Here is a 14068-nt window from a genome sequence, read left to right as displayed (position 1 = left end):
ACGAAAACATCGGGAGCCTTTCGTGCGGAAAATCATAAATAATTATCATGAGTTACGTATTATTCTCATGACTGATATTTTAACCTCGATGTGTTCAATATAGAGCTAGTCTGTATAGTTACGTTTGGTTATTAAATCAGAAATTAAAATGCGGTAACGTAATCGGCGCATTATGAGCACTGCGCGCATGGAGATTAGACACGAATAGTTGTGAGTACCTGCCACGAACGGAGGTGACCGTGGCGGATATTAAATTAGAAAATACGAGAGTACTACCTACTTAATATAATATATTGAGCATAATATAATATAGTATAATATATTATATTTAAGTAACTTGGTATTTAAATGGTTAATTATTTGGAAAAATTAAGACTTAAATTTAGATTATTTTATTTGATTATACAGTCTATAATAATTTATACAAAGATATAATACACTAACACTAAGTAACTTGAATACAAGTTTATTAATTAAAATAACTTCTTAAGTGACACTTTCAAAAAAATAATAGTGCTCAACAGACAACAGCTAAAGGTATATGTAATACATTGTAATACTACCTATGTATATAATATATATAATAGGTTAGTTATTATTATATCAATAATTTAATAATAACAATAATTAACAAGACATATACGGTTTATCTGAATTCAAATTATTATTTTTATATTTAAGAGGTACCACCTAGTAAAATATTATGATATTTTTATATTTTATATTTTTATTATTTTTTATTATAATACATTATTTTTACTACCTATTGTAACTTAGTTAAAAGGTCTCCAACCTATATATTATTATAACTTCAACTTAAGTGTATTCATTAAATAATTAAATATATTAGGTACTAGAGTCGTTATCGGTACAAAATTTAACGAAATTTAAAATTTACCTATATATTAATTGACGGGATCTGGAAAATAGTTATTTGATCTATTTACGATTATATTATATTTGACGCAATACATATATAATATATAATATTTATATATCTTATCAGTTTATCATCATCTTTTTCAAAAACTTAAAATTATTAATTAATATACCTACAACAACACACCGTAGCGTTACATTTTATATGAAGCGTGTGACTTTTATTCTCATTGCTATGCTATTGCACCATTGTCCATTAGTAACTTTTAACTTAAACTGTTAATTTGGTCGTAACACTATATTATCGACAGATATGATGCATCGTTTATTATATTTTATTATTCAATAATGTCCCTTTCTAATGTTCTCAATTCTCACAAGGTCCCTATTTCAATTCAGAATCTATTACGCCCAGTATTTGGATTCCAGATAAGCACTATATAAGCGTTAGCGCTATAATATATCTCTGTTTTAATCATAATAATTGATTTTACTACTTAGTAATGTATTATTTGCAGTTTTATAATAACTATAATAAAATCGTACAATTTTAAGTTTTGAACTCTAATATTATACCTATTAATATTGCTATTAGATATAAAAGTGGTTACCTATATAGTAAAAATCTTTTTATGCTGTACGACGGAAACAGTGCATGTTCAGTTGGTACATAAGATTGATAGAAATATTTATAATATGTTGTTAACAAAAAATTATAGTATCGTATTTTTAGAGCGTAAAATAATATTATGTTCAAAAGTATCTTTAAACTGCAGACTATATAGGCATTTCGTTATTCACACTATTTTCAAACGGATTGCGGTCACTCGTTAATGCGATAAGTGATATTAAAAAATGGAGGTCATATCAATATTATAACCCATCACTATTCATTGTAGGTAATAAACGATGTGCTTTTAAGATTTCATGTGAAAAAAAACTAACATAGTCGCGTATGGATATGAAAAATTCTATTCTAAATTTGCACTGGTTGTTTCGCATCGAAATAATATCGACCGTTTCCAATTTTAATCACCAGTACGTCAACACAATATTGTAGTATTCGTGTGTTTCGTTTATAAAATAAGAACAACTATAAAATAATATAATAATATATTGCTTAATTCGCTCTGGACGAGTATCATCTACACTGTAATGTTTCAACAAAATGCATTCAACGTAATATTATAACAGCCATCGTCCACTGTAAATTTGATTACATAATACCACAGTTCGTGTATAGATCGTGTATTATAATATATAATATTATACATATATTGTGCATCGTTGAACGTGTTGCACATGATGCGTATAGTTTAATATAGTATCGAAATCACTATAAGAGATGCGACCGCGATTTGATTATACGTGGATAATCGTTGGGCGGAGTTGTAAAGATTTTCAGCGTTTCTTCTTATTTTTTTTTATTTCAAATTTTATTTTACACCATGATAATAATAATATTATATAGGTATACCTATATACCGCGAAGCCACCGAGGTATAATAATATAATATATGCTCCTCGTCGGACTCGTCATTGTCGACGTATATTATAATGTGTAACGTGCAGAGTGAGTGCGCGCGTAAAGGGTTCTACATAGGTAATACACGCACGACGAATTTGGCGGTCTTACCGAATTATCGAGTTTAACAATCGGGTTGGCGGGGTCGACGACTGTTTGAATTATGGGAGGTTTGAATCAAATTTCGAACGTCGTCTTGTATAGTGTTACATCACCGCTGTAGTGACCGTATATAAATGGTCTATATATGTAGTATTATTATATAGTAATATACTATGCAGTGTATTATTGTTATTATTACTGCGCTGTGCTGTGCTGTTTTCTTCGCAGATGATTGCAAAACGCTCTTACACCGCATATTCAATATATACATAAACATACATTAATTAATTAATTGCAGAATATAATTGTATGACGTAATAACAACGCTGCTGCACGTGGTCAAAGTATATATATATAATATAATATATTGATATACCATTTTATACTATATATAGTGACACTCTGCAGAGATTGACGTACGTCCGTCTTCGGCGCGAACGGGTCTCGTAATAATATTATTATTTTATATAATATATCAGACGATGACCAAAGGTGTCGACCGACTGTATAATATGATTTATCACGTTTTGACGTTTGCCGCCGTCCACGGTGTGAATATTATGCTCCGGGTCACTGTGTACAGAGTGATTATTTTATCGTGAATAGGGTAATAACTTAACAAATAGATTGATTTTTTTAATTATTTGTTCTTAGATACGTTTAAGAACAAGCTACTTATTTAGGATTTTAGGACCAGAAATCACTTATTATTTACAAAAACTAATAACCTTTGCTGTTATCTTAAGTTCAATAAAAAAAAACCACCTATTTGACGTTTTTTTTTCCATGAGTCGTAGTATGTATTTGTTCATAAAATTCAAAACGCTTTAGAGTTCCATTTATTTTTTAAGATATTGCCTGGTACCTACTCGATTAAAAAATCCACCTGTATAATACATAATGTGCAAGTCCCATCGTTAAACCAATGCCCCGAGCAAAGTGAGCATTATACAACGGTCGCTGGCGATACTATAATAATATAATATTTTAACCAGAGCATCGGTGGACAAGTGAGTGTGTGTGTGTGCGATATGTTATAACTGTTTATTTTGTTCTTCCACCGACGCCTCTCGACTGGTGTAGACCAAATTCATAATGATCGTAATACAAATTAACCCGTCAATGACTAGACTCTAAAATATTTAAGTATATACATGTGCGCTCCCAACGGTTTCGGCATCGTTTAGACGCGATAGTCGTCGTACATATATAGGTGTTCATGCTGTCAGAAACACACCGCCCCAGATTGCAGTGCTTATATTATAAAGCGTGCATATTTATACATATACGTATATATTGACACTGTATATAGATTATAGTTTATATTGTGCAGAGACGATGAAGTATTTCGATAACCTACACGCATAATAATAATCATTCGGCGAAGACTCGCGACGGGTAGATTTAATACGATATTGCACGCGTGGAAAAAGTTTCGACAGCGGGCGTTTAACCTGCCGACGTTTTTTTTTTAAAAAATAAATAGTACCTGTGCGTAGACGTTTGATTATAGGTATTATTTAATCGCTTATAATATTATCGTGTATGCGTGTGTGCATTTTGTTCTGCAACATCGTATATATGTTTACCATAGTTTTTGCAATATATATTAAGTAGAACTATCGCGTGGTAACACCAAATTCTAAGACAACAACCGTAAATTATTACGATTTTCGTAATGGAACCGAGCCAATTTTGTCGAAATAAAGTTGCTCCGTTGTGGAATATTATCGTTTTTACAAAATAGGTTAGGTCTACAAATTCACACGGGGACAATAAATACACAAATTTCAGTAGGTAGCTTATATCCACTTGTTTAACGTACGCTGCCAGATGCTTAACTAAACAACACTGAATGTCAAAAATCCGGTCAAATACTCCATCTCCGAATGCTATGCTGTATTAGTGGGTAATTAATTTATTAATTTATTCGTTTATTATTTATTTTATTATAATACAGTTCCGCTGTCTGTTTTCGTTTCCAGTAAATGCTACGCTGCGGACGCGATTCTGCGCCTAAATGATACCGTCGCGGTATATAGTTATTATCACATACAATCTCCGAAGAATAAAGTGCCTAAACTAGATCTCCCCGAGTTATTTGTCTACAAAACGACAGGAAAAAAAAATAACAACGGAGTAAAAATAATAATATGTACTTTCTATATATAAATTGTTTTATTTCTTTATTCACTATATCATATTATTATTGTCATAATATTACAGCATTATTAACACTCGCGCCGGAACGTATTTTTCACGCAGGAAACGACGCATTGCGACACACACGCCGGTCAGTTTCACCTTTGCTCTACAACGGTCGCAGAGAAATCACTAAAGCTGCAGCCGCCATAAAATACATCGGCAGAGGAGAACGGGTCGTATATAATAATACACACGTACTTACATGGCTACATTTACGTTTGTACACGTGCGCACAATAGTTGTGCACAACGTAATAATAATATACTGTAACAGCAGAAAGATCATAATATTATAAATGTTGCCATTATGAAACCTTTTGGTATCGACGTTGGCCGAGTACACCTCCCACACTGACTTGAATATATATATATATAGGTAAGCTAAACGCCAAACGCATTCCTGTATGATAATAATATCGTTACAGCGAATAGTAGGTACCTATATATTATACAGTATATGCATACATTATATCATGTAGAGAAAGATATATCGAACAATAGTCTTACGACAATAATATTAAATTATTATTACCTTATACTTATAGGAACCGGAATATGATCGAAGCGAAGAAAACGGTAGAGTCGTTTTGAATCGTTTTTCATTTCATATTAATCCCACCTAATCTAAATTGAATCAAAAACGATCAATGGTACAATCGCACTAAAGTTATATATTAGATTAAATTGTTTTAATATGTTATAAGTTTATAACATTATTAATAATATTATAATGATAATAATATATAGGTAATACGTTATTATGTATATTTAAGAGGTACTGGCAGAAAGGATTTACGATGTGTAGATCCGATATGTGTATCTAACACACGATTTAGATTCATGGCAGCGTGTTAATCTTTTTACTTATGGGCGTATTTTGAGGGGAGTTATATAAAAACTTATAATAATTCACTTCAAGTTAAAGAGTATTACGTTTCTAACCTTAATATATTAATATTATTCGAAAAGTTCCACATCACATAAAATATATGTTGTCGACAGAGACTGACGAACCACGCACATGTCTATAGCACATTCATTGATAGTATATATTTTATAATAAATTAAGAGCAATTTAAGAGTATACAATTTTATAATAGTAAAATGTATACTTCATTATAATATAATATATTTTACTAAACAAATTAAAATGAAAAAAAAATGTTCCCTAATTTGATTTTCATCATAGTGTAATAGTTGTAAATGTTTGACCCTAGGTTTGACCTTTGTTTCATATTTTATAACTTAATATAGAAGATTTAATTTTCAACATAATAAATCATCATTAGAAATCTATCAGTAGATATTCATATTTTTTGTTTATTTAACCGTACCTATTATATTAAATCATATTCAACTCATTTCGAGCCTTGCGTTAAAGTCTCCAAGAAAAAGTGCGTGGACTGCTACTCAAAACTATTATATAAATATCTAAACAAAATAACTTCTAAACATAATATTATTATTTAAAGATGTGGTTAAAATAGTTTTTATTATTTGAAATTAAAGTTTGCATAATCATGTTTATTTATTGAATAAGTGTTATTATATTTAAAAATAGGGTCTAAGAGTTTAATAGTTGTATGTTTAATGTTTTTTTTTTTTTTTTTAAACAAAGTAAATAATTTGTAATGATATTAAAATATTAAATTGCTTGTATTATTTTGAACGGTAGGCCAAAATTAAATTATATATATCGGTACATTTTATACAGAAATTTCGTTTACGGAGACAGTCAAAATAATTAAACGACTAATTAACTATACCTAATACTATTTTTATCTTACTGTTAATTTACACTTGTTATTTGAATCACTTCGCGCGATTTAAAATTATTTCCACCAAACATATTATTATAAATTATTATCTAGTGGTGGCAATTTAGTATCTAGTAAACTATAGTACCTATAATAGTAAATGTACCATAACTGTAATAATAATCGTAACCAAGTTAAGTTTCTATTGTAAGAATAACTAATAAGTGTGAATTTATTTGGAACGTGGAGAGCTGAATTACATAATTATAATAGTACCTACCTATTTACCTATAGCTATGAAAATTAACCTATTTTCTATAAAAAAAAATGTTCTTTGTACTTAGTTTATACGTAACTATTTAAATAGTTTATCGTGAAACCTATGAAACTAAAACCAATAAAGTACTTGTATTAATAAGGCTTGTAATAAGGCTTTCTCACCAAGGATAATGACAAACTTAAGAATTTCTCTTTGAGTGGGTATTCGTTCTTTATTTTACAAATACCTACACGAAAGTGTACGACATTTAGTTTTTCAATCAATAAAAATTACGTTAAAGTGTATTTCGCATTTAGAAAATATTAAAATGTATACATTTTACTAATCACATATTATTTTATATTATATTAATGATATATTTATTGTCTCATATAAATTACATATTATTATTGTTAATAAAAATAAAAATTATATTTTAATTGATTTTTGGATATTATAATATATATTTTTTAACATGTTTGATTATAAATAAAACAAATTAACTAAGAATTTCCGGAAAATTTGTTTAGATATAAAATACTATTTTATATATATTATACTCAAAGTACCATATTATGCAGTATTCACTATGCAGTATACACATAATTGCACATTAGATTATCTATATAGTATAATAATTAATAATAATGAATCATAGATGTTATTATCGTATAAGATAATATTTTTGTAATATAGTTTCGTCACTACATCAGCGAAGAAATCTAATGAAAGAACCGTTGATGGAATTGAGGTTTTTTTTTTTGGTAAAATCTTATTATTTCTCCTTTATAAGGACAAAACGATTTAAACGAAGAAAACACGCAAGTTAGACGGTGACGTCCTACATCAGAATTCACTTCTGTATAATATTATGTATACTACGACGCTACCAGAGCTAATTTGCAGGACAATATTTTCTAATGAATCCTTGCTACGCGATAATGGACGTTCAATATATTTTTCGTTTCAGACGTCAATTTTTCACCGACCGACACCATTAAACTAATAGGTAGTGCTACAATATAGTAATAATTATACACATAATTCCACTATGTTTACGCGCATATAAACACGTAATAATAACGACCGGGCTACCTGTTTGTAAAAATAATAATCACTGTTCGTCTCATTAGCTGCACCGTCTTGCGATCGATGGAAGTCCTCCGTCGTCTGATGAAGCTGTTGACCGGCGACCACGACGACGACGCGCGGTGATCTGAAAACACTTCGGGCCATCGACGGGCGTTTTATTATATCGGACAGTCGGAAATAATATTATGTCGTGTGTGGCGTACACGGGTATAATATTGTAGTGTTTATATCATACATTGCGTACTTCCACGGTCGATTACACTAGCCGATAACGTTTTGTTTTACACAATATATTTTAAAACAAATTTTATAATATTGTCGTCTACGAATAACACGCGATGCCAGAAAATACTACGTTATGCGAATACAGATATCGTGTCGCTTTTACACTAAAATAAAAATATATAATATTACTGCTATAGTACCTATATAATATAATATAATATTGTCACTGTCGCACACCCGCCACCGACGCCGACCGATTCGCACTATCTCGCCCCGCCGCCAACGTCACTTGTTCTGGTCCTCGCGACATACTATCGAAAAACGTCTCCATTAATATAACATAATGATCTAATCATATAATATTATATTATACCTGTGTTTGGTTCCTACCCCCCACTTTAGCCATCACGTTATCCGCACCGCGGGTGATCTATTTACTCACCAATCTAACATAATAGTTTGAACGGGCAAAGTAAGTTAGGACCAACTGGAAAAAAGCATATTAAAAAATTGCAACCCGCTTAGACCAATTATATAAATTCAACCGGATAATATTATCATTTTTATAAGTTTATATATGTATTATAATTCATTATTGTTTTACGGTTATCTTTGTTATCCAATAGTATTGTTAATTACAGCACAACACAAACACAAAATTATTACAATTACAATTTAAAAAAACCATTAAAATACCTTGATCGGTTCTACTTTATCAAAGTACCTATATTATGTTATAATCTAACATAATATGTATAACACCTAACAGTTAGATGTTATATATACCTACACCATTATCTAAACTTTAAATACTAATACGTTCTATATAACATCAGATCGATTGTGTCTTTCGAAGTTGGAAATTCGGAAATATCGAATTCGCATTCTACAATTTTCACATGTCAGCAAAAACAGTTTTAATGCACTATACACTTTAGCATTTAGGCTCAACTAGGGTTAAAATTTAGGGGGGCTACCAGCCTAACAAAACTATTAATTTACAATCACCCATAGGTGGCTTATATCTAAATCAATAAGGAATATATTTTTTTTTGGGGGGGGGGCTACCTAGTCACCCCTCTTGTATGAAGTTTCAAATTGTTCCATAGTTAAGTTCCAAATATTAGCGACGGGTTGAAATCAATATAACCATATTATGGGGCTAACTTCACGCACATGGCCAGACCCACATCTTTGTTGCAGGGATCCGTGCGTGTATAGTGTCCAATTGGTTACCACACAGCTGGCCTAACCGACCAAATATGGTGAACAGATCATCATCGTTGCAGCTACCCGTCAGCCTGTTCACGTGCAACGACCTCGTGTGCGTTTCCGGTTTCTGGAAACTTTTTGGTTCGACGACCGCCGTCGATTCCCGATGGCGCAGGCAGCCGATTCCCGCCGTGGTCTGAGGGCTTCATGTTCGGTTTATCTGCCACTCGGCGGTCGGCGGTCCTTCGAGACAGGACTTTTCATGATTTTCCATCGCTATATAATCCATGTGCTCATTTCATCTACCAATCATGCTGCAGTTCCGTTCACTACTGAAATCCACTATGCTAATTATTGGCCGTTCATTGTTTTATCAAGTCTCACTTTCGATTCATCAATTAATATTAATTGGGGTTTATTCATCAATAACACGCAGTAGTTCCGCTGCACAGGTCCCGCTTACTGTAAAATCGTCTTAAAATGTGGCTTACATTTTTACAACTCATTTGGCTACAATGCTACATATTATATTATAGTACTATTATTAATATATTATTATAGAAAACAATATTAACTGTATTTTAAAATTTCGACGATGAAATGATTTATTTTTATTTTGAATCAACCATATTGCCCATTTAATGATTGATATAATTATTATATAGGTGACAAAAAATTATTTCAAAAAATGATAAAATATTGGCTATTAACTATATTTTATGTTTTGTAGTTTATAGTCATATAATTGTCTCAAAAACATAAAACAAGCATTTATTGATTTGTCCCATTTAATTATAGTTGATTTCTTATGAATTCCCCGATCATAAGCCGTATAATTTATATTCGTTTTTATTACTTGCTTATAAACCTTTCTGTATAAGATAACTATTATACGTTGAAAACGATTTCTTACGTTGTGGAAGAAAATTCCATTAATTAAGAATGTCCATGGACCATGATATAATAAATTGATCAATAGTATTTTTGGCAGATAGTTAATATACGTTTGAAACATTTTAGTTTTTTTTTTTTATAGTTTAAATTATATTAACGAGTTTATACATTTTAGCTGGTATATTTTATTATATGTATTAAGTACTGTATAATGTATGAATGATTTAGATAATTATTTCATTAGTTATATAAGTTAGTAAATTATTATCTATAGTGAGATATTATACCTAGCAATATCTGTTTCAATTATCACTTTGAATGTAATTGGAAAATGCAGTACTTGGATTTACTGTACACGACTAGCAATAACATTTCTACGAATAAAATAAATTTACGACGAGATTTTCTGCTTTATCATTGATGTATAAATGTAAGAACATAATATAATAACATTAAACGTTTTTCATGATTACAGTCATAAATACATTTTGTAATACTCATTCAGGACACAAACTCACCTATTAGTGATGAAAATTACTAACGACTCTTAAAATAATTTTACTAAGTACCTACTGTTTAAAAGTTAAATAATTTTCTATTACAAAATCGTAGTTTAAAAATAAAATGATTATACTTGAGAGGGTTTAACAAATTTGTCTTGTATTTTATTATTAGTACCTAGGTGACGGTATATTAATTATTTATTTAAATATGTGATTAATATTTAATATAATATACATAATATTTACTGTAATTTTAACAATACAAATATATTATGCACATTATATAGATTACACGTAAATAATAATAAATAGCAAGACGTCGCGGTCACCGTATTTCATAATCAACTCTACCCTATTTATATTTAATAAAATAATAACACAGTTTTCAATGAATGCACCACGTTAAATGATTTGTTTAATAAAAGTTTCAACTAAAATAAAATGTATTTGTTCTCTCTAAAAGTAACGATTTTTGTTAAATGTAAAAGTATATTTAACTATTTTAGTACCTATTGTATTATGTGTAATGTATTGAGATTATGTAAGCTTAAATATCTTTAAAGTTTGTATGATTCTTTTTATGGTACGGCATTGACGTATACGTGATATTAAAGACACATATGTCTTACAAGATATATTTGAAAAGGATTAACTACGTATATAAATTGGGTCAATGTCTGTAGGTGTTCTTTATTTATGCAATATAATATGGTTCACCACAAGACGTAACAATGTCATCTGCGCGAAAAAAGATTATTTTTCATCTTAGAAACTTGACAGCGGTTTTAAATAAGTCTACACCCATGATCTGCGAACGACAGACCTGCACGTAAAGAAATCTTGAATCTCATTCATCGACAGACAATTATGAATAGTCGGCATCAGGTTCGATATCCAATCAATTAGGAAGTGCCAATTTAATGATGTACTATTATATAGAAACAATAAACATTACTTACATAATCATAATAATATATTGTATTGTAGACTGTAGTAGGCACTCGTTTAAACGTCACAACTCGCAGACAGACAATAATAATTTGTAATAAATTATTATTGTGTTCGAATATTAGTTCAAACTTCAATTCAAATAATATACGCGCCTACCTATAGCTATTATAATAATTTATTGTGTTGAGAAAACGCATTGTGAATTAAACAATTATTAATATTTCAATGTTCTATCATTGAAATATTAATTTATTATAATATGTAATACATTTTCAAGATGTCGAGTTAAAAGTGTATAACTATTTACTAATGTTATGAAACGAAATACGTTAGTGCACCTATATTTATAAGGTACCTACAACTGATGTTAGATGCATGTTACGAGTTTATTGACTTTCTATGAACATCAAAATTTCGGTTTTAACTATGAGTTTATACTTTACACAATATAATATATGTTTTTTGTGTTATAATTTATAATATTAGGTAACTACTAATATCTTTACTTTTATACGACCACGTGGTATTAAACTCTAGGATATACTTTTAATTTGAATACCTAATATTACGAGTCCGATTACAACGCAATTATATATCATCTTGGTTTATATTATCGTATTTAAATTAAATTCGATATACCAGTTTTGGGACTATGTAGAAACAATCGTCCCTATGTAATATGATATTTCGTATGGTAATATATCATATTATTTAGTCCAATTAATCACATTTACATTGTGTGTAATAAATTATATCAATACTTAATATTTCTTTCATTGGACAGGTATATTAGCTATACATTTATTCATTGCTTATTTTGACCATACGATTTATAGTAGTTTTATAGCATGTTAATTTCCTTAATTGCATTTTTTATGACATGCATTGTCTTACGACTACATATCGTAAAAAATAAGGATGGAAATGTGGATTTTATATTATTTAATCATTAACAGGAATATTGGTTGAAGGTATTTACTTTTTCTTTTCTTATATTGTAAGTTGAATGTCACTTGAGATAAAATAACATTTATATCATTTATCTTCATGCCTATTTTAACATAGACACTCGTAAATGTCACATGTTCGGTGCCACATAGCTCAAGACGTGTTTTTGGTACCTACTGATGTCAATCAAACTTCAATTAGGTATATTTCTGCTTGAATAATTTCAATCCTTACCTCTGTTACAATAGTTTGTTATTTTCATCAGAATTGTGGAATGTAAAAAAGAAATGTAATAATATGTTGTCCACCATTGTAGATCATATGAGTTATATTTTCATTGAAATGGCTAAATAAATTGGTAAATATATGAATAATACAATAACGAGTAATAGCTGACAGGAATAAAATATCATATATTTTTGAGTTTAAAAAATACTTCATTTTTTTTGTCAACTTAATATCCTAATTCCTATATAACATTGTCCTAGTCACCGGATATAGGTACTTCAAACGATTGGAAAAAATAATATTCTGGCGCCAGTAGAGTTAAGCATATAAGTCGGATGTTATTATATTTTAGTACGGTCCATGTATGCGGCGCCAGGTCGATCGACGTTATATTATTATATATCCTCATCAAAGCGGTTGAGGTTTAACGAGGTTGTCGTTTTACCAATTGGATTAGGTATGGATTAGTTATAGGTATATATACTCCGGTCTCCGGTTGGTCGTAGCGCCTGTGTTTATAATTATTATTAGGTTCTTATTTTTATATTTTTTTTTTTAATACGACTTTCGAAAAATCCAACTGCATCTATAACGGTGTTGCAGCCGCTGCAAAGTAGGTATGTATATAATATTATGAGACTGTTTCTGCAGGTATGGCAAATAATTATATCGGACAATCGGCCCTATTCGCTATATATTATATATATATATTTATAATATAATATATATACGACATACGTATTTACTTTGGACGCATGAATCGAACGCGGATATAATAAATAATATATATATTGTGCACGGGATTTTACTCGTCTGAAGGCAACTCGTTGCATGAGGCTGTACGGATCGATTTCACACTTATTATATACAGCAATCATTATTGCCTATTAGGCGTCGTCGTTTTGTATTATAAAGCGTAAATAATAATAATAATAATACATTTCGAGACTGCTGCAGTTGATGCGGTCGAGACGACGCGGCGGCGACTCGAGAATCAATTGGTGGCGGCGGCGGCGGCGGGCGATTTATTATTAAATATATATAATAATATAATGTATTAGCAATGCACACGACGAGAATCGTGATCGCACTGATCGCACTCGTATCATAATAATAATAATACTACTCACACACGCGCGTGCGCGTGTTATAATATAATATTATAAATGCAATATATTATATTGTTATTATTATTATTATTATTATCGTCGTCGTCATCGCGAGTCGTAGTAGTCGTGATAATGGCTGTTGCCGCAGAGCGTAAAAAGTATAGCGTATAATAATAATAA

The 14068-nt window shown here is 30.1% G+C and overlaps 1 protein-coding gene across 2 annotated transcripts in view; it reads right to left on the bottom strand.

Moving 5' to 3' along the window:
- Positions 1-14068, bottom strand: part of LOC100166066 — a 59108-nt gene that overhangs the window by 18818 nt on the left and 26222 nt on the right. Inside the window, exon 1 of one of the 2 annotated variants that reach the window (XM_029491560.1) lies at positions 7822-8598. The exons of the other annotated variant lie outside the window; for it this stretch is intronic. Coding sequence (XP_029347420.1) covers positions 7822-7962 — 141 coding nt within the window. The 5' untranslated portion in view covers positions 7963-8598. Of the gene's footprint in view, positions 1-7821; positions 8599-14068 lie in introns of those variants that run through there. 2 annotated transcript variants of the gene reach the window in all.

The sequence above is a fragment of the Acyrthosiphon pisum genome, chromosome A3 (genome assembly GCF_005508785.2).
Source record: "Acyrthosiphon pisum isolate AL4f chromosome A3, pea_aphid_22Mar2018_4r6ur, whole genome shotgun sequence".
NCBI classification, from domain to species: domain Eukaryota; kingdom Metazoa; phylum Arthropoda; class Insecta; order Hemiptera; family Aphididae; genus Acyrthosiphon; species Acyrthosiphon pisum.
This window is presented reverse-complemented; position numbering and strand designations above follow the sequence as displayed.